Consider the following 17,404-nt stretch of genomic DNA (forward strand, 5'->3'; position numbering starts at 1 on the left):
GACACTGTATACATAATAAATAAAAACATCTTAAAAAAAAAAAATTGAAGCCCAACACAATGCAATTTCATGCCCGAGAAGCTAACACTACTCAGCTGTGAAATGTGGCTTGGTGGTGGAACACTTGCTTAGTATGTGCAAAACCCAGTCTTACACACACAGTGTATGTAAATCCAACAGCCAATGTTCAAATTTCTTTATGGTGTCAACATTAGTTTTTTAGCATGATGCAATTAGGGTCAAATATTGCATTATTTTGTCTGTCTTGGGGGAGATCAAATCCAAGACCTCACAAATGCTAGGCAGGTGCTTTCCTACTGAACTGTAACTCCAGCAATTGATTTGTCTTGTAAATATTCAGGTTCCTTTTCCCTTGGAATTTAAGAATCCAAATTGAACTGGGTGTGATGGGCGCCTGCCTGTAATCCTAGCACTTGGGTGACTGATCCCTAGTTCTAAGTCATCTGGGCAGTAAAGGGAAGGGAGGCTCTTTGTTAAAACCAAACCCAGGTCACTTGTCCTGGAATTTCTTTTGAATATTGCCAATGAGATTCCCAACTCTCATTGTATTAGAAAACGTATTTAGTATATGTGTGTGCACTAGCACACGCCCATGCCACAGCACAGGTGTGGAAATTGAGTCAGTTCTTGCCTTCCACCTTGTTGAGGCAGGGTACCTGTTTCTGCTGCTGGGTGCTCAGTCCAGGCTGGCTGGCCCACGTGGGTCCCAGGGACGTGGATGGTGGTTATCATGTCAGGTTTATGCAGCTAAAGCTTTACTGTCAGAACCATCTCCCTGGCACTCACTGAAAGTTTGTATTTTACATGAGAAATAATTCACACATTCAGATGTTTAGAAAAATAACAAAAAATACATGTTACTACTTTATTAAAGACCATCATTTATTGTTTATAAAAATTGCCCCAATATACAGAAAAAAACCTCCTAATTATGGTAACTAAAAACTCCCACCCCCCTCATGTCCACAATATCCAATCTAGATGGGTTTAATCTTGAAATGTAATCCAATGAGACTGAAGACTAAACACTTCAGGTCCTGGACAAGATAATAAAATACTCGTAAGCCTTCTGGATCCCTAAAATACAAAGAAAACAAAAATGTTGAAGAAGCAGAGAAAAGTTGGCAAATAAAAAAATTAATAACCCTGATTACTACAAAATGTTTGTTCCTTATGAAGGTATTTACAGCAGTAGAACCTTGAGGAAGCACATGTCCATTAAGAAGGAAAGAGTCACTTACTAAAATGGAGTAAAGCATGCTGTTTTTACTGTGAAAAACATAAAACCAAGGGGGAGAATCATGATTTCTAAAACAGATTCTGTCTTGTGCTTTTTTAAAAGGCTGGAAATCCAGGTCGGTGGTGAAGCACTTGCCTAACATGCCAGGCTCTAACCACGTTCAATTCCCAGTACCCGCAAACAAGACAGCCCCAGCACCCAAGATTCTTTATAGCAAATAGATTCACATCCCAGTGTTATAATTCACACCACCGACAACATGAATTTTAAAATTTAGATACAAGATTTTCACCACTGAACAGTCACCACTGAGAAAGCTGTTCACTCACTGACCAACATTTGTTTGGCCTTACTTCATTTTCTCTTCTGGATGTTACTATGCATTCCTCGGTGTCACTGAGAAGCACTAACTGAATGAACCACAAGTAAAAGAAGCAACCTTTGAAAACACAATTGGCCTGAATCCATAAGCTCTGCATTTGTGAGTTCAGCCATGAATGGAGGATATAGTTAGGTTTATGAGGTTTCCAACTATTGAGTGGATATTCAGATGTTTTTTTTCTTGCTGTTATTTCCTAAATGATATAACAGCTATTTATACACAATTTGGTTTTATAAAGAGGATTTAAAGTATATGGGAAGTACACAGGGGTTCTGTGAAAATGGGACACTATTTTATATAAAGGAATTGAGCATTCAAAGATTCTGGTACCAAAATTCCTGGAGCTAACCCTCCATGATACTGAAAGACAACTGTAACCTGGAGCCCCTGTGAATGAGGAGGACCATAATGACTTCTGTCTTGTGTCTGCACCACATCTTTCTATGCTGGCCTCAGTTGGTTGACATTTTCTTTTTAATCTCCAACACCAGACATAACTGATATAAATGTCATAGATACTTACTTAGACTGGTTGACATCAATAAGGGAACCAATTTTTGATGTTGTAAAAGAAATGTGTTCATCGCCAATGACGATTTCAAGCTCCTAGAAACATTAAAATAAATAAATAAAGACAGCACTGATCATTAAGGAAGCACACAGGACAAAGGCTCATCCAAACGCTGGTCCTCATGCTTGCACGACAAGCACTTTATCCACCAAGCCACCTCTACAGTCCCTCTTCTTCTTCTTTTAAAATAATAGTTACTCACTGCTGTGTGTGTGTGTGTGTGTGTGTGTGTGTGTGTGTGTGTGAGAGAGAGAGAGAGAGAGAGAGAGAGAGAGAGAGAGAGAGAGAGAGAGAGAGAGAGAGATATGTATGCATGTAGGCATGAATCTCAGGGCATATTCATGGAGGTCAGAAGACAGTTTATGGGAGTTCTCTCCTTACACCTTCATGTGGGTTATGGAGATTGAACTCAAGCTGCCAGGTATGGCAGCAAGAGCCTTTACCCGTTGCTCCACCTTGCTGCTCCCCATCCCCATCTTTAAAAACAAACAAACAAGCCGGGCGGTGGTGGCGCACGCCTTTAATCCCAGCACTCGGGAGGCAGAGCCAGGTGGATCTCTATGAGTTCGAGGCCAGCCTGGTCTCCAAAGCGAGTACCAGGAAAGGCGCAAAGCTACACAGAGAAACCCTGTCTCGAAAAACCAAAAAAAAAAAAACAAACAAACAAACAAACAAACAAACAAACAAAACACAAGTTATACCTGTCTCCCACTCTATTCTCTGGGATCCCCCTAAAACTGGCATGTATTCCTCCCACTTGCTTTTTTAGATTTAGCAGCATACTTTTAAAATAAATGGCCATACCCGATATGGATATATATATTTTCCATTCAATATTGTTTCTAAGATTTATCTACGTTGAGCTACTCAACAATTTAAATGTGTTGAACATGCCATTTCCTTACTGAAGCAGACTTAAGTTCCTCACAAATGATGTGGCAAGAATGTTCTAGATCTTGGGGCCGAGCCCCTGGTAAACAACTGTGCTAGTCCTGGATTTAGGTCCCCAGTCCCACCGAAATTAAGTATTTTTAGCTCTGCCAGCTCCTATCCAAATGGCTTCCTAGTGGACTTGATTCCTGCCATCAGTGTATGAACTCTTTCTATTCTGAAGACCTTGATGAGGCTTTAAAAAATGTGATGTCCTAATTTTCACAGGTTGCAAATGCACCTGTAAGTCTTTTCCACGTCTACTGGCTCCTATTTGAGTCTATAAACTGTCTATTTATATCCTTCGCAAGATTTTGCCCCCTGGGTTATCTTTTTATTGGTTTATAGTTCTTTACATATTCTGCAGAGAAACTCCTTGTCAGATATATTTTCCAAGTATCTTCATCCAGTCTGTGGCTCCTTTCAACTTTATCTAGATATCTTTTGTAAGTTTTAAGTTTAATGAAGTCAAATTTACATATCTTTTCCTTTAAGGAAGAGTTTTTGTTTTTGAGATGGTTTCACTATGTACCTTTGGCTGGCCAAAGAGACCCATCAGCCTGTTTCCCAAGGGCTGAGATTAGAGGCATGTACCAACAAGTTCAGCATAATTTACATTTTGAAAGAACCCCCCTGCCTTTAGGATAGAAATATGGCCGGGCAGTGGTGGCGCACACCTTTAATTCCAGCACTCAGGAGGCAGAGCCAGGTGAATCTCCGTGAGTTTGAGGCCAGCCTGGGCTACAGAGCAAGATCCAGGAAAGGCGCAAAGCTACACAGAGAAACCCTGTCTTGAAAAACCAAAAAAAAAAAAAAAAAAAAAAAAAAAAAAAAAAAGAAAAGAAATATGGGGCTATACAAGACAGGAGAAACAGAGAAACCAGAAGTATGGAGTAGAGTAGTAGCAGTCAAGGTAGGATTATCTTTTATTTTTTAGTTATCAAAACAGTAATACAGGGCTGGAAAGCTGGCTCAGTGGTTAAGAGCACTAGTTGCTCTTCCAGAGGACCTGGGTTCCATTTCCAGCACCAACATGGAATTAATAAAGCACTCACCTGCCGGCCTACTCGGTCAGGAGGGGGCCACAGAGCATCATCTTCTTTGGTGATTTCACTGTCATCAATAATTCTCTTTAATTCTTCCATCACACTTTTATGTACATAAGCCTAAAATCAAGTTTAAAATACATGAGCCTGTAGAGGCCATTCTCTAATTCAAACCACCATACCGCAACAATATTCTAACTCAGAAAGTAATGGGAGATAAAAATGATTGCTCCTGAAGATCTGTTTCTCAAACCTCAAAACAAAAGGTGGGTTGGGATCAAACGTACCCACTGACAACAGCCCAGCTCCCCCGCTACTTGTTGGCATATCCTGTTCCCATGAATCTTTTCTCTGCTGTGATTTGAACGTGCCCCTCCAAATTAGGTTGAAACTTAACGCCCCCTGTGAGACTAGAGACTTTTAGTACATGATTAGGCCACAAAGACAGAAGGATTCAAGGGAATTACCCGGCCCCCTTTTCACTCCTTTGTCATATGAAGTTGTTTTTTTTTTGAGGATAGAACAATTAAGACACCATCTTAGAATAGACTGGGTCCTCACCACACACCAAACCTGACAAGGTCTTGGAATTCACTGAGAGGTAAATCTACTCTTTATACGTTACCCAGTCTCAGATATTTTAATATAGCAGTATGTTTGGACTGAGATACACCTTTACTTTGGACATGATTTCAGTGTGTCCTTCCCAACCCCTTTTATGTGACTAAAGGTTTGGTCCTCAGGGTGGTACTAAGGAAGTGGTATGGATCTTGAAGAGGTAGGGATTACTGGAAGACCCTTAGTTCACTGCAGCATGTCATCAGAGGAACCAAGGCACCCCAGGGTCTGTTTCTGTCTCACTCCCCTGGTCTGAGAAGTCATTGCATGGCCACACACATACTCCTACTACTGAAGCGATGTCTGGATTTTGAATTTCCAGAACAATGAGCTAACTAATCTCTTCTTTGCTTTGGAGACAGGGTCTCACTTAGCTCAGACTGGCTTCAAACTGGAACTTTAATCTCTAACCCCCCTGCCTTCACCTCCAGAGTCCTGCAACTGCAGACATGTATCATCATTCCTGGCAATAATCCTTCAAAAGCCTGTCAGAAAAGTTGTTACAGTGATGGACGAAGACTAATACATCCTGCTTCTTTTTTTTTTTTTTTTTTTTTTTTCCGTTTTTCGAGACAGGGTTTCTCTGTGTAGCTTTGCGCCTTTCCTGGGACTCACTTGGTAGCCCAGGCTGGCCTCGAACTCACAGAGATCCACCTGGCTCCGCCTCCCGAGTGCTGGGATTAAAGGCGTGCGCCACCACCGCCCAGCCCCATCCTGCTTCTTTTTAAAGAGAGGGCTTCATGTAGCCAAGGATGATCTTAAACTTCTGATCTTGCTTCCACCTTCCGAGGGCTGAGATTACATACATGGACTACCATAACCAGTTTCTGTGGTACTAAGAACCAAACCCAGGGTCTCATGAAGGCAAGCACTCTATCAACTGAGCTCCTTCCTCAGCTCCATCCTAGTTACTCTTAAATAGAAAAAGATATGATGCTGACTTGGCATAAAATTAACTGCTAAATAGTATGATGATATACTGACTGCTGTATTTTCAAGTCTGACAGAGTGATTAAAAGGAAACAGTAGTTTTGATGAAGTCTTAATAGTATGGTAGAAATCACAGCAGAATGCAACTTTACTGAGCTATGAGTACGCCTGAATTTTGGCTAATCTCTCTTATAAGCAAGAGTAACTTTGAACAAGCCTCAGATTTAATATCTGGGCTTTCATTTTCCTATATGTAAATATGGCAGAATACTCTGTCACATGGGCGTTTATAATCAGGGTCAAAGAAGATACATATATGCCAGGTGGTATGTGCATGCCTTATTTCCAGGGGAGGCAGAGGCAGGTAAATATCTGAGTTTGAGGCCAGCTTGGTCTATAAAGGGAGTTCCAGGACAGCCAGGGCCACGAAGAGAAACCCTGTCTCAAAAAACAAAACTAAACACACACAAGGCACCAGTCTGCACTTAACAACTTTCCCTTTCAGGAGCAAATGCAATGCTCTCTTCAAAGACTAAGTGCTAGGAACTATGTCAAGCACTATAAATATATTGAATTAAATAAATATAGCACTGGGAAATGGAAAGTAGATTTTATTATCCCTCATTTTGCAGATGAAAAAAATCGAGACCGAGTTCAGCTAGGGAACTTGTCTGAGGTCACATGGTCAGTATGGAGCAGACTGAGGGTTCAAACCAACACACAGACATTTCCGCTGCTAGTTACTGGTTCAGCACTGTAAAACAACAACAACAAACCTGCAAATAACAGACCCGAGAAATAACCCAGTTGTTTAGAAATAAGTGTTTAACTGGGTATGGTGGAGCACACCTTCAATCCCAGCTTGGGAGGCAGAGGCAGGCAGATCTTTGTGAGTTCCAGGCCAGCCCAGTTTACAGAGTGAGTTCCAGGGTAGCAAGGGCTACACAGAGAAACCCTGTCTGGAAAAACAAACAAAAAGACAAAACAAACAAAGAAAAAAGAAAAAGAAAGAAGTATTTATCTCCCCACTCTTCATTTTTCATTACTACCACTAGAGAGAGCATAAACCATGAAAACAAAAGGCTAGGCTGTAGTCAAGGAAAGGATCATACCTCTTTTCTGATCATAACATCATTTTTGTAATTGCTGTTGTTGGCATAGCGCAGTTTTCCTGTGGGGGCAGAAAAATAAATGCAATGTACAACATAAAATGAACAAAGTATCAGTAGCCTACTAAGAATATCAACTTTGTCTAAATTATATCCATTTTCAACCCACTTCACAGCTGTGATATTAGTCTTTTCAGTGCTCTACTTTAAACTACTAAACAACTGAAGATGCACCTGACACCGAACTAGACTCCAGGCTAAAGCTACCAGGATGTGGCAAAAGAACACAGGCAGGCTCTTTATGACTCTGGCAAACAGCTTTTCGGCAGGTCAGTGACCTCAGCTGTAAACAGGAATTATAATTGCTAACTTACCTACACAGAGAGTGTGCCGATGCTCAACTGGGTTGTGAAGTATTTTGAAAACCGTAGGAAGCTGCATACAGGAACACACACACATATACCCCCATGTGGTCCTATGATGCTGATCTATTTCTGCATACTTTTAAGTGGCGCACACCTAATCCCAGCACTCGGGAGGCAGAGGCAGGCGTATCTCTGTGAGTTCGAGGCCAGCCTGGTCTACAATGTGAGTTCCAGGATAGGCTCTAAAGTTACATAGAGAAATCCTGTTTCGAAAAACCAAACAACAACAAAACAGGAAATGTTGGCTGAAGGTCTGAGCAGGTTTCATGCATAAAGTGACTTTGGGTGGTGGGTGGGACAAGGGAAGAATGTAAAGTGTAGGTGTGGGTTAAGGGACCAAGAAAAGACAAGATGGCGTTTTGGACAGAGTTCACATCAAAGAGGCTGAAAACTAAAAAGTGCTTGGGATGTTGCAGGCAGAAACAAAACAGTGTGCGAGGAGTACTGTAGGGCTGTGGCTGGACAGGCAGGCAGGAACTCGGCTTGGCTGTATGCCATGGTAAGGGGTTTGAATCTTATCAGGAAGGCAGAGGGAAGCCATTGACAGTATCAGAGAACTACAGTAATCTAATTACATAGGCCTGTTGCTACATTTTCTTGTCCATCTTATAGAGAATGAACTGACAAGGAAAAGATCTGAGGAGGAGAACTGTCTTTGCTTCCTCATCACACTGCAACCTTCCCAAAATATTATCAATCAGATACATTCAAATTGTCTCCAACAGTATCCTAAATCTTCTCCACGTCTATAGTCCTATTTATCTAGTCTGGACCACCATCTATGTCCTGACAACCATCACGCTTGCCCATTCTGTGTTCAAGAGCCAGTATACTTTTTGAAGAACAGATCACACTTCTTCTCTTAAAAGTTTCCAGTTGTTTTCCTGCTGCACCTATTCATGGCCTATAAACACCTAAATGGCGAGGCTCCTATCTAACATCATCTCCTACTATTCTCCCTGAAATTCTCTATTATCTTTCAGTCATCACAGTGGCCACCTGAAACATGCCTGGTTCTTTGCTGTCCTATGACCTGCTGTTCACACGCTATTTTTCCTGAGCGTCACAAATTAATCCCTTTTCAATTACGGCTCAATTCAAATACCCATTCTTCAGAGTGCTCTCTAACGGCGATGCTATCTTCTGATCACTCCTCACGATAGGAGATCATTGTTTACGGTTTCTCCCAGTACTGAAACACATTTTCCACTAGAGTGGAAATTTATCTTCGTTGCTCTGTCCCCAGAGTGGAACACAGTCCGGTGGAACATGGGCATTCAATCTTCGTTGAAATATAAGCAATCTGGCTTTTAAAAAAAAGTTACCAAGGAGAAGCTCCAGCGTACAGACAGAAAGAACCAGCGAAGCCGAAAAAAGAATGTGCCTTCCACACCCCAGCGGCACCGATCTCAGTCCCTTCCTTCACTTGGCCACATTCGGAGCCCGGCTCCTCCGCCCTCCCCCAGGTCCGGTCCCTCTCCCGGCAGGCGGGAGGCCGCTCTTACCGTCAGGTCGGAACTCAAACTCCAGGAACTCATGACCGAACTTGCCTTTGTGACCCACGTAGTAACGCAGGTAAAAGTCACTCTCCATGGCCCACAAGGGACAATCAAGAGCGAACTTTAGGAACAGATCACACTACCAGGATCTGCGCCCTAGACTGACGTAGTGGTGGCGCGTGGAAGTGACGTCAAACCGCCGCGCCGTTAACAGGTTTTCGCTCTCTGGAGGCGGGAACGAGATCCCACGCCTCCTAGTCCTGAGGCGAGATCAAGCTCGGCGCTCCTCCTTTCCGGAAGTCAAGTGCTCCGCAAGGTCCGTGGGCTTCCGTAAAGGCCTGAGCTCCCACGGTGGCGTCAGGAGACGTTTACCCGTAGGTTTTAAGCCCCGCCCTGCGCGCTGGAGTCCACTCAGGCTCAGCCTCAATTTAAAGACACAAGTGAGTCGAACGAGACTATTCACTCTCTGAGCCCAAGTGGTCTCCACAGTAAATTGGGGCAAAATGGCTCACCCATCTTTGAGCACGCTGCCCCCTTCCCCACCCCCGGTGTCTGAATCAGGAGTTGGCTTTGACGGGGAGTGTAGTAGTGAATAGCTGTGGTCCAGCACTCAGAGCTTAACTAAGCAGAGGGGTCACAAGTTTGAGGCTACAGGCTGCATACTAAGACCCTGTCTCGAAAAAGTTCGCTTTACTTAACTGTCTTACAGGGTTTCTCTGTTTAACGGCTCAGGCTGCCCTGGAACTGTCTGTGTAGACTAGGTTGGCCTTGAACTCACAGAGATCCGCCTGCTTCTGCCTCCCGAGTGCTGGCATTAAAGGTGTGTGCCACCAATGCCCAGCTTACTTAACTATCTTTTAAGAAAACTGTTGTCAGTGCCTGCTTCCCCAATCCACAGCGTTTCCTGTGAGTTGCCTGCACTGCCAACATCCCTTTCTGCCATTTATTTATTTTACTTACAGGCAGGGTACCGCTACGTGGTCCAGACTGACCTAGGACTTGTGACCCTCCTACCTCATCCTCCAGAGGGCTACATGGTCCAGACTGACCTAGGACTTGTGACCCTCCTACCTCATCCTCCAGAGGGCCACATTCCTGCACAAGTTGCCTTTCATCTCTCCTGTCTTCCAGGCACACTGATGTCTAGGTGCTGTGGGTAGAAGTTAAAATGTTGGATTTCCACCCCCTAGTCTCCTTACCCAGCAGTGATTCTTAGCCCTGGCTGCGTGCTGATGGAATCCTGCATCGACGCCTCCAAATATACCCAGGCCAGGCCAGGCATTAAAGATACCTTTAATCCCCGCTCTTCAGAGGCAGAGTGGGGCAGATCTCTGTAAGTTTAAGCCCAGCCTGGTCTACCCTCTCACAAAACAAAACAAAAAGCTAGATGAGTCAAACATGGGGACCACTACCCAAGAGGTCATTTTTAAGAATCAAAGTTGACCTCTGTGAAAGTTTTCTGACTGTGGGAATTTTAAGGTTGAATAGCTCAAAAACAATAAAAGTCTCCATTATGGAAGACTGACACACATCTTTACCAAATGAACCATCTCACCACTCCCTCCTCTACCACTGTTTTGTTTTTGCTTGGTTTTTGTTTTTTGAGACAGGGTCTCACTATGTAGGCCAGACTGGTATTAAAGGCATATGCCATCACCATGCCCAGCTCCTGCTGCATTTTAGAAAGACTGCTTTGGTTGTAAGCTAGACTGGAAAACCCAAAGACCAGAAGTATAATACAGTTAGATAGGTAGTTGTTAAAGTAATCCACGAGGGTAGTCATACGATGATGACTCATGTGCAGGTAATGACAATGCAGATTGAAAAATGGGTGGATTTGAAATGAAATACCATAATGAGTGGATTTGAAATGAAATACCATCATGTAAAGGGTAGGCAAAGGAGACTAAGCTGTGACCAAAGCTGTGAGGAGAAAGCCAGACATACAGTGTTATAGATACTAAACTAAGTGTATTCCAGAAACAAAGAACAGCCTAGTGTTAAAAGTGCTCTGAGGGGTTGGGGATTTAGCTCAGTGGTAGAGCGCTTGCCTAGCAAGCGCAAAGCCCTGGGTTTGGTCCTCAGCTCTGGGGAAAAAAAATACTGCTCTGAGGTCAAGGAAGAAAAAGACTGGAGGTGTCTACAAGATTTCCAATAAGGGAGGCCCTAGATGACCTTTGTAAAAGTCACCACAGTGGCATGAGAATAAGTGACAGATCAGAAAACATTGGGCTGCAAGTAGGCAAAAATCGTACTGGAAATGTGGAGTTAGCTAACCGAAACAGACAAGAGGTTGCTTCCTGGAGGAGATACTACCTAAATTTAGTACTTAATAACAAGCAGGAAATTCTAGGTAGAGACTGCTACACATGCTATTGTTCTTTAGGACTACGAAAAAGAACTGTAGCTTTGGGCAGTTACTTTACTCATTTCTTTATAAAGTGGGAGTGGATAGTACTGAAAATATTATTTTATAGGATTATTGCTAAGATTGGGATGATTTGTGAAAAACATTTGTTATACATTAGGGAGTTAATCAGTGTTAGTTCACACATCCCCCCATTAAAGCACCACAATGAAGCAAAACAGATTTTAAAAAATGAATTTAATCTCTCTAGAAACAGTGTTCTGATTTTACAAATGTCCACATTTGGTTTTCAGTTCACCAAGATGATGTCAGTACAGCTAGTGAAATGGAGCACACCTCCTTCAGTCCCTCGGCCTCTGGAAGAAGCTAGGTTGCCGAGACACTGAGTACAGAAGCTAACGGAACTCAGAGTGATGTGACAAGAGCAGAAATGGTTAGTGCGACCCAACATTTTACATGCCCTACTATTACACCCAATGTGGTAATTTGGAGGGGGAGGCAGCAAACAAGAAAACCCATTTGGATAGTGTGAGTTTGCAAACCAGTACCTTACCCTTACATTAACAGCTTGTATAGAACAAAATGCCATTTTAAAAGTCTGTGGTTTATACAGTCTTCTCTTGTAGTTTTTGTAAAAAAAAAAAAAAAGTATCAAAACCTTGTCTTTAAATATATATATATGTATATATTTATACAGGTAGCTTTTTTTTAAATTAGTTTTGACAACACAAAATGTTTGCAAATGCTGTTCCTGCTGATTCTTAAGACTGTGCACATGGTGAACAGTCTGAATGAAGCTTCCTTTAATTAACTGAACATTTGGAGCTCTAATTTCCTCCACCTTCTAAATTCTTCATATCTTGAAAAGTCCCAAATATCCTAAAAATATAGTGTAAGGAGACTCTGACACTCTATCTTCATGCATTTATGAGGAAGGAAATTATATAGTTAGGAACTGCTGACTGACTGACTGACATTTTGTGAAGTGGTGAGTGTGTGGCGGATGGGCATGGTCTTTGTATTCCTGTGGGATTTGAATTGTTTTCTCCTGCACCCAGTAGCACCTGACTGTACTGACTGGGATACCCTCGGATTCTGTATCTCTATCGTCCTGTTTTCTTTCTTACAGTTGAGAGAAATGGAAAAGGTGCTTGACAGCACAGTGTGCTTCTGTTGAAAACCCCACTGCCCTTACATTAGTTTTCACTAACCGTGTCAAAAATCTGACTCAAATAAGTAGAAAGCAGTCAGCATTCCCTGTGGCCACTGGAACGCTTGAGGTGGAATGACGTCATGCCTTCAAAGTGCTGGCGGTTAAGTTTTCCATGATGCCTTGTACACAACACACGACCAAAGGTCGGTCTGCTTCATTCAATCAGAAGTTATTTTATAAAGTGCTTGTGTTGAACTTGTCTTTCCATCCAGTTTCTCTTCTGCCAACTCCCTTTGAGTTCTTTATTCCGGATATGAACTACATGCTGTTCCTTAGAGTTCCGCAGTTGATTCAGGCCCAGTCTTAGCTCAGTGTCCCCTCTGCCAGAAGCACCACTTTTCAATTTTTAAGACTTGTCTTTGGGTCACTTCTATGAAGACCCAGTTTTTCATCTTTTCAGGTAAAATGACCCATCTTCTTTGTTGTGTTCTGGCAGTATTCTAAGTGGAATCTACCCTTTGTGTATGTGTGTGTGTCCCCATCCATATGTATCTTCTACTGCAGTGAGCTCTGAAGGGGTGAAAAACATTTAACTGACCTTTGATGCTTGCAATGCCTAGCATATAGCACCCAGTGAATAGTATGTTGTGAATACATAAGATTAACTGAAGGTCTCAAGAGTATTAACTGCCATCATTTTAAATCCCATCTCATTATTTTTACTCCTTGAAGTCAGAAGCCATTTCAGTCGTGTGTGTGTGTGTGTGTGTGTGTGTGTGTGTGTGTGTGTGTGTGTGTGTGTGTGTGTCTGAAGAGCAGAGTTTTAGTTTCTTGTCTCAGGAAGGCCATTTCTGGTAGTGCCCTCATCAGTGCATTGGACAGACAGTCACAGGAGAGGAAGCAGGTTTGACTGCACACTTGTTCAGGCAGCCCAGTGTTGTCTTCTGGGGAAGGGAGAGCCAAAGGCCTGGCCTGGCGTCTTTTAGTAAGTAGTTTGTTGAGTGTTCTGCCCCCTTGATTGATCACTAAGCATCCTTCTGGCTGTTGTTGGCTGTGGCTGCATATGCACAGCAGCAAAGGGCAGCAGCAGATTTGAAATACAACTCAGAATGAGGCTCAAAGTCTTCAGTGCTAGGAGGAAATGGCTGTCCTCCCCAGACTGCTTCTGAGCTACTGCTACCCATGGATTTGTCGGTTTGTTTTGATGTAGAGTGCTGCTACAGCCCCTGCTTGCAGACTGTGGCTGTAGCATAGTCAGGGAATAGGGCACTTCTAAGGTGTGAATTTCATCTTTTGGAAATCCTGGACTGTATGTTTCAACCATATTTTGAAGTCCAGGATCTGACTAAAAGTTCAGAAACTCTGAATTAACTACTGAAGCTGCTTATTTTGTGCAAATGTTGATGCTTTCACTTTCAGCATTTTTCTTCAGTTAGAATTGATTTTCCTTTCCATTCCTGAATGGATATAGTGAGTAATCTCCATAGGAGTTGGCCACCTGTTCTTGAGACTGTTTGGAATGGGTCAGAGGTCAACTGCATTTATTCAGCGAATATCTCAGGACCATCAACACATGTATACCAGAAGGAAGTTGTCAGACATAATGGTCACACTTAGAACACAGCCATTTCTTTTAAAGGTTAGGAAAACACGAGTGACTTAGAGCAAGCTCCTAGGAACAGGATGGCAGAACTCCAGATGGCCTTTGAAATTCAGAGGGTGTCAAGCTGGTGAGACATTCAAGCTTCACTGATTTGGGGGAAGCTGGAGAGTGGGAACAGGAGACATTTTAAATGTCAAGTTCCAGGTATGTCAAAGGTAGATACATGTCCTCTGCTTCCACGTAAGCCAAATACTTCCATGTTGTACTTGTCCCTGGTCATTTAGCTGGAGTGAATTGGCAGAACAGCAGAATCACGGAAAGACCATACTTTGGAAGAGAAAGCTAGTGGAGACTGAATTCCTTCTGGGACTATGGGGTTTCCAACAGTGGATCCCACAGACAGAAAATGGCTTCCCCCCCACCCCAAGGCTCAGAAAAAGTAAAGGTGGTGTTCATAACGAAGAAAGATCTATATAAACACCCAGAGTTTTCCTTTTATTTATAAAGCAGTAAAACAAATCCTTGTGTGGACACATGCCCAGTATGCTATATCTCCTATGTTATTTCCCCCCCAAATATAACTTTGGATGTGGTAACCTTTATGGACTTAGTTTTATCCATGTGAACATATGATGGTAAGAAACATGTTTGTTATTTTAAAATGTTTCCCCTACTTAAGAAAATGGTAGAAAGTAAGGGGATGGAGAAACAGAGATTTAATCAAACCTATTCCAAAATCTTTGTCCTCATCCACAGCGACTCGGAGGTTCAGTGCCTGAGCCAGTTCTTATAGTAAATTTGGCAATCCTAGAAATGTCTTCACTTAGCTCAAGAGCAGCGGTTCTCAACCTTCCTAATGCTGGGACCCTTTTATATAGTTCCTCATGTTGTGGGGACCCCAACCATAAAATTATTTTTGTTGCTATTTCATGGCTGTAATTTTGCTACTGTTATGAATCGTAATGTAAATATCTGTGTTTTCCAATGGTCTTAGGTGACCCCCGTGAAAGGGTCATCTGGCCCCCAAAGGGGTCATGACTCACAGGTTGAGAACTGCTGTCTAGAGGCTCAGCCTTCAGGTGCTTCAGAGGAAAGTCAACCTGAGTCCTCACAGAGAGCTGAACTTTAAGAGGACTTCTGGCACTGTGTAATATCTGTATACTGACCTAAACCACAGATCAGAAAGCTTAGGCAGGTGTCATAACAATCATGGACAAGCTGAAAAGCTTCTTGCTGGCTCACCAAGTACTCAGGAGTAGCCGGAGGTGAAAAGATCTATCTTTTCCCACCACATGTCTGCGCAAACTGTGGCATCTATTTTCTGAATGAAGTTTCGGAAGGTGTCTCTGAAAACTAGATACGCCTCTTGTGGGCTGTTTTAAAATAATTTTGTTTTTATGTATTTGAACAATAGTCATGAGTGTGCCTCTTCTCTACAGATTCTTTTTTCTTTCATACAAACATACACACATAAACACAGAGTCTGTGCAATGGGCCAGTCATACCAAAAATAAATACTCTCACTTCTCTAACTTATCTATAGAGCTAACCTTACTTTTGAAATATGTTAATAAATAATCTAAATGAGGAAGGAAGTTGAAGTGTTCTTTCTTTTTATACTTATGTTGATGGATAGCCACAAAGCATAATTTTATTTACAAAAAACCAAGCCCCCAAACTAAAAAAGCCCTCAAATCAAAACAAATGTCCTCTGTAAATATAGTATTCAAATGATGAGTCAAGTTTGTCCCATTGGCCCCGTTTGGTTATATACATCATGTTAGTCACTCAGCAGGAGCTGTCCCATGAATTCTTCATGGGTAGTGCAACCAGTTAAAAAGTGTATAAAACATTATACATATAAAAACTTTCACATCCTTTGGATGTTTGCAGTTCATCATAACTTTGTGGTTACCTTTCCGCAACATAAATTTAAAAAAAGTCACACACATACACATTCACACACACTCACACAGACCCATATATAGAAATGGCACTCATCCAGGCACACACCATCCAGAGAGTAGTGCATAGGACTGAACTCCATGAGGCACGAAGGGGGTGGTCCCATCCTCAGGGCAGTCCATCATCTTCAAGACTTAATGCCACTCGCTGGGGAAATAGATCAAGAAATCATCATTAGATCTATAAGAGATAATCTTTACTAAATATCAACAAAAGTACAGACATAGTATTACTTTATAGAGATTAGCTCACACAGTCTTCAAACTGCCAATGACAAGACTTATCATACTTATTTTAGAGATGAGCAAACTGAGGCTCAATTATATCACTGTGGGTTGTACAGAAAATGGCTGAACTAAAGTTTGATTCCATGTCTGTGCAGATCTAGAAGTGTAGCTTTTCCCCATCATTTCGTTGGCTTCCAGAAAAAAAGGTAGCAAAGATCTAAACTTAGGTTCCTTATAGGATTTTAAGTTGGGTGAACTTAAAGAGGGTTAACTGTCAAATGTTAAATCTTGGGCAATTAGCCACCTGTCTCCAGAATACAAATCACAATTAGGTGGGTACCATGCTGCGCCCCTTTTGAGTAATAAAAGAGCACTGGAAAGCATTATAAGTAACTACATCCAGTCTCTCTCTCCCTTGTCCCTCATTTCCAGTTGCTGTATGTTCAATTCTCCTCTGCCTCAGATGGCTGACCAGTGGTCCTTAAGGGTTAGAATTCTGTCCTATACTGACGTAAAAGCGGTTGATTTACATCTTCTCATGACCCCAGTTCTGTATTAGTCTCCGAGTTCTGGAGAGGAAAGCTCCAGAACTTCTTTTTGAGCTAAGTGAATTCCTTTCCTCTCTTTCTGCTTTCTTTCCTCGGATACACATCCAACTTTCCGTAGCTCATCCCGACAGAACCTTGACTACCACTTTCCCCATTTCCTGGGCACCTTCCTTGGATAGATCCTAGTTTTATTACCTTTCTCAAAGCACTGTGATTTGGGACTAGCCTCACTTCCTTTTCATCAACTGTTGATGAGGTTAGGATCTACTTTATATGAGAAACCAAATGAAATAACGTATCTAGAGTTTTGACATGCTACCTAGCAAGGATGAGATCTGGAGTAGTCTAGTCAAACCTAACCATCATAAAATAAACATTTTCCATTTCTGGAATGCTACAGTGTGACAAAGAAAAAAAGAACCCCCATTGCCTTTCAAGTTAATTTTCGGTTGTTTTAATTTCTCCATGCATACTTGGTCATGCTTTAACTAACAAGGTATTGTCAAGCCACCCTCTTATTCTCGCCAAGCCTATCTCTAGGCCAAAGACAGGCGCCAGAAGTGATGGCAGAGCTACAGGAGAGGACAGAAGAAGACAGGTTGAGGATTTTCAGAGCTTCAAGGACAGGTACCCCGGGACAGAGTGGAAAGAACACTGGCCTCTGTGCACACTACCTGGAGTTTAATCTTGCTTCTGCCACTTTCTGGCTGTGATCTCAGGAAGTTAATGAAATCCTGTTTTCTCAGTTTTCCAAAGGAAACCGTGCAGA

The 17,404-nt window shown here is 42.3% G+C and overlaps 2 protein-coding genes across 15 annotated transcripts in view; both read right to left on the reverse strand.

The window, feature by feature from the left end:
- Positions 1 to 882: 882 nt before the first annotated feature.
- Magoh (mago homolog, exon junction complex subunit) lies at positions 883 to 8,983 on the reverse strand. The gene is made up of 5 exons (XM_052718008.1): positions 8,778 to 8,983; positions 6,851 to 6,909; positions 4,200 to 4,310; positions 2,167 to 2,249; positions 883 to 1,098 (listed from the first exon to the last, which is right to left on the reverse strand). The coding sequence occupies exons 1-5, from the start codon at positions 8,863 to 8,865 to the stop codon at positions 999 to 1,001; spliced, it is 441 nt and encodes a 146-aa protein (XP_052573968.1). The 5' UTR covers positions 8,866 to 8,983; the 3' UTR covers positions 883 to 998.
- A 2,374-nt stretch (positions 8,984 to 11,357) lies between these two features.
- Positions 11,358 to 17,404, reverse strand: part of Lrp8 (LDL receptor related protein 8) — a 75,513-nt gene continuing 69,466 nt past the window's right edge. For all 14 annotated transcript variants that reach the window (XM_052718007.1, XM_052718006.1, XM_052718004.1 and 11 more), the window contains one exon: positions 11,358 to 16,007. In XM_052718007.1, coding sequence (XP_052573967.1) covers positions 15,969 to 16,007 — 39 coding nt within the window. In that variant the 3' untranslated portion in view covers positions 11,358 to 15,968. The remainder of the gene's footprint in view (positions 16,008 to 17,404) is intronic.

This window comes from Peromyscus californicus, unplaced genomic scaffold (genome assembly GCF_007827085.1).
Source record: "Peromyscus californicus insignis strain IS unplaced genomic scaffold, ASM782708v3 Scaffold_5__1_contigs__length_169319896, whole genome shotgun sequence".
NCBI classification, from domain to species: Eukaryota; Metazoa; Chordata; class Mammalia; order Rodentia; family Cricetidae; genus Peromyscus; species Peromyscus californicus.

What these genes read in the sequence shown, in the direction of transcription:
- Magoh (XM_052718008.1), bottom strand. Translation starts at nt 8,865, where the DNA reads ATGGAGAGTGACTTTTACCTGCGTTACTACGTGGGTCACAAAGGCAAG. An exon ending in CTGACCGAGTAGGCCGGCAG is followed by an intron (nt 2,250 to 4,199) that starts GTGAGTGCTTTA and finishes TAATGTTTCTAG; the next exon opens with GAGCTTGAAATCGTCATTGG. An exon ending in ATTGATGTCAACCAGTCTAA is followed by an intron (nt 1,099 to 2,166) that starts GTAAGTATCTAT and finishes TTTGTATTTTAG; the next exon opens with GGATCCAGAAGGCTTACGAG.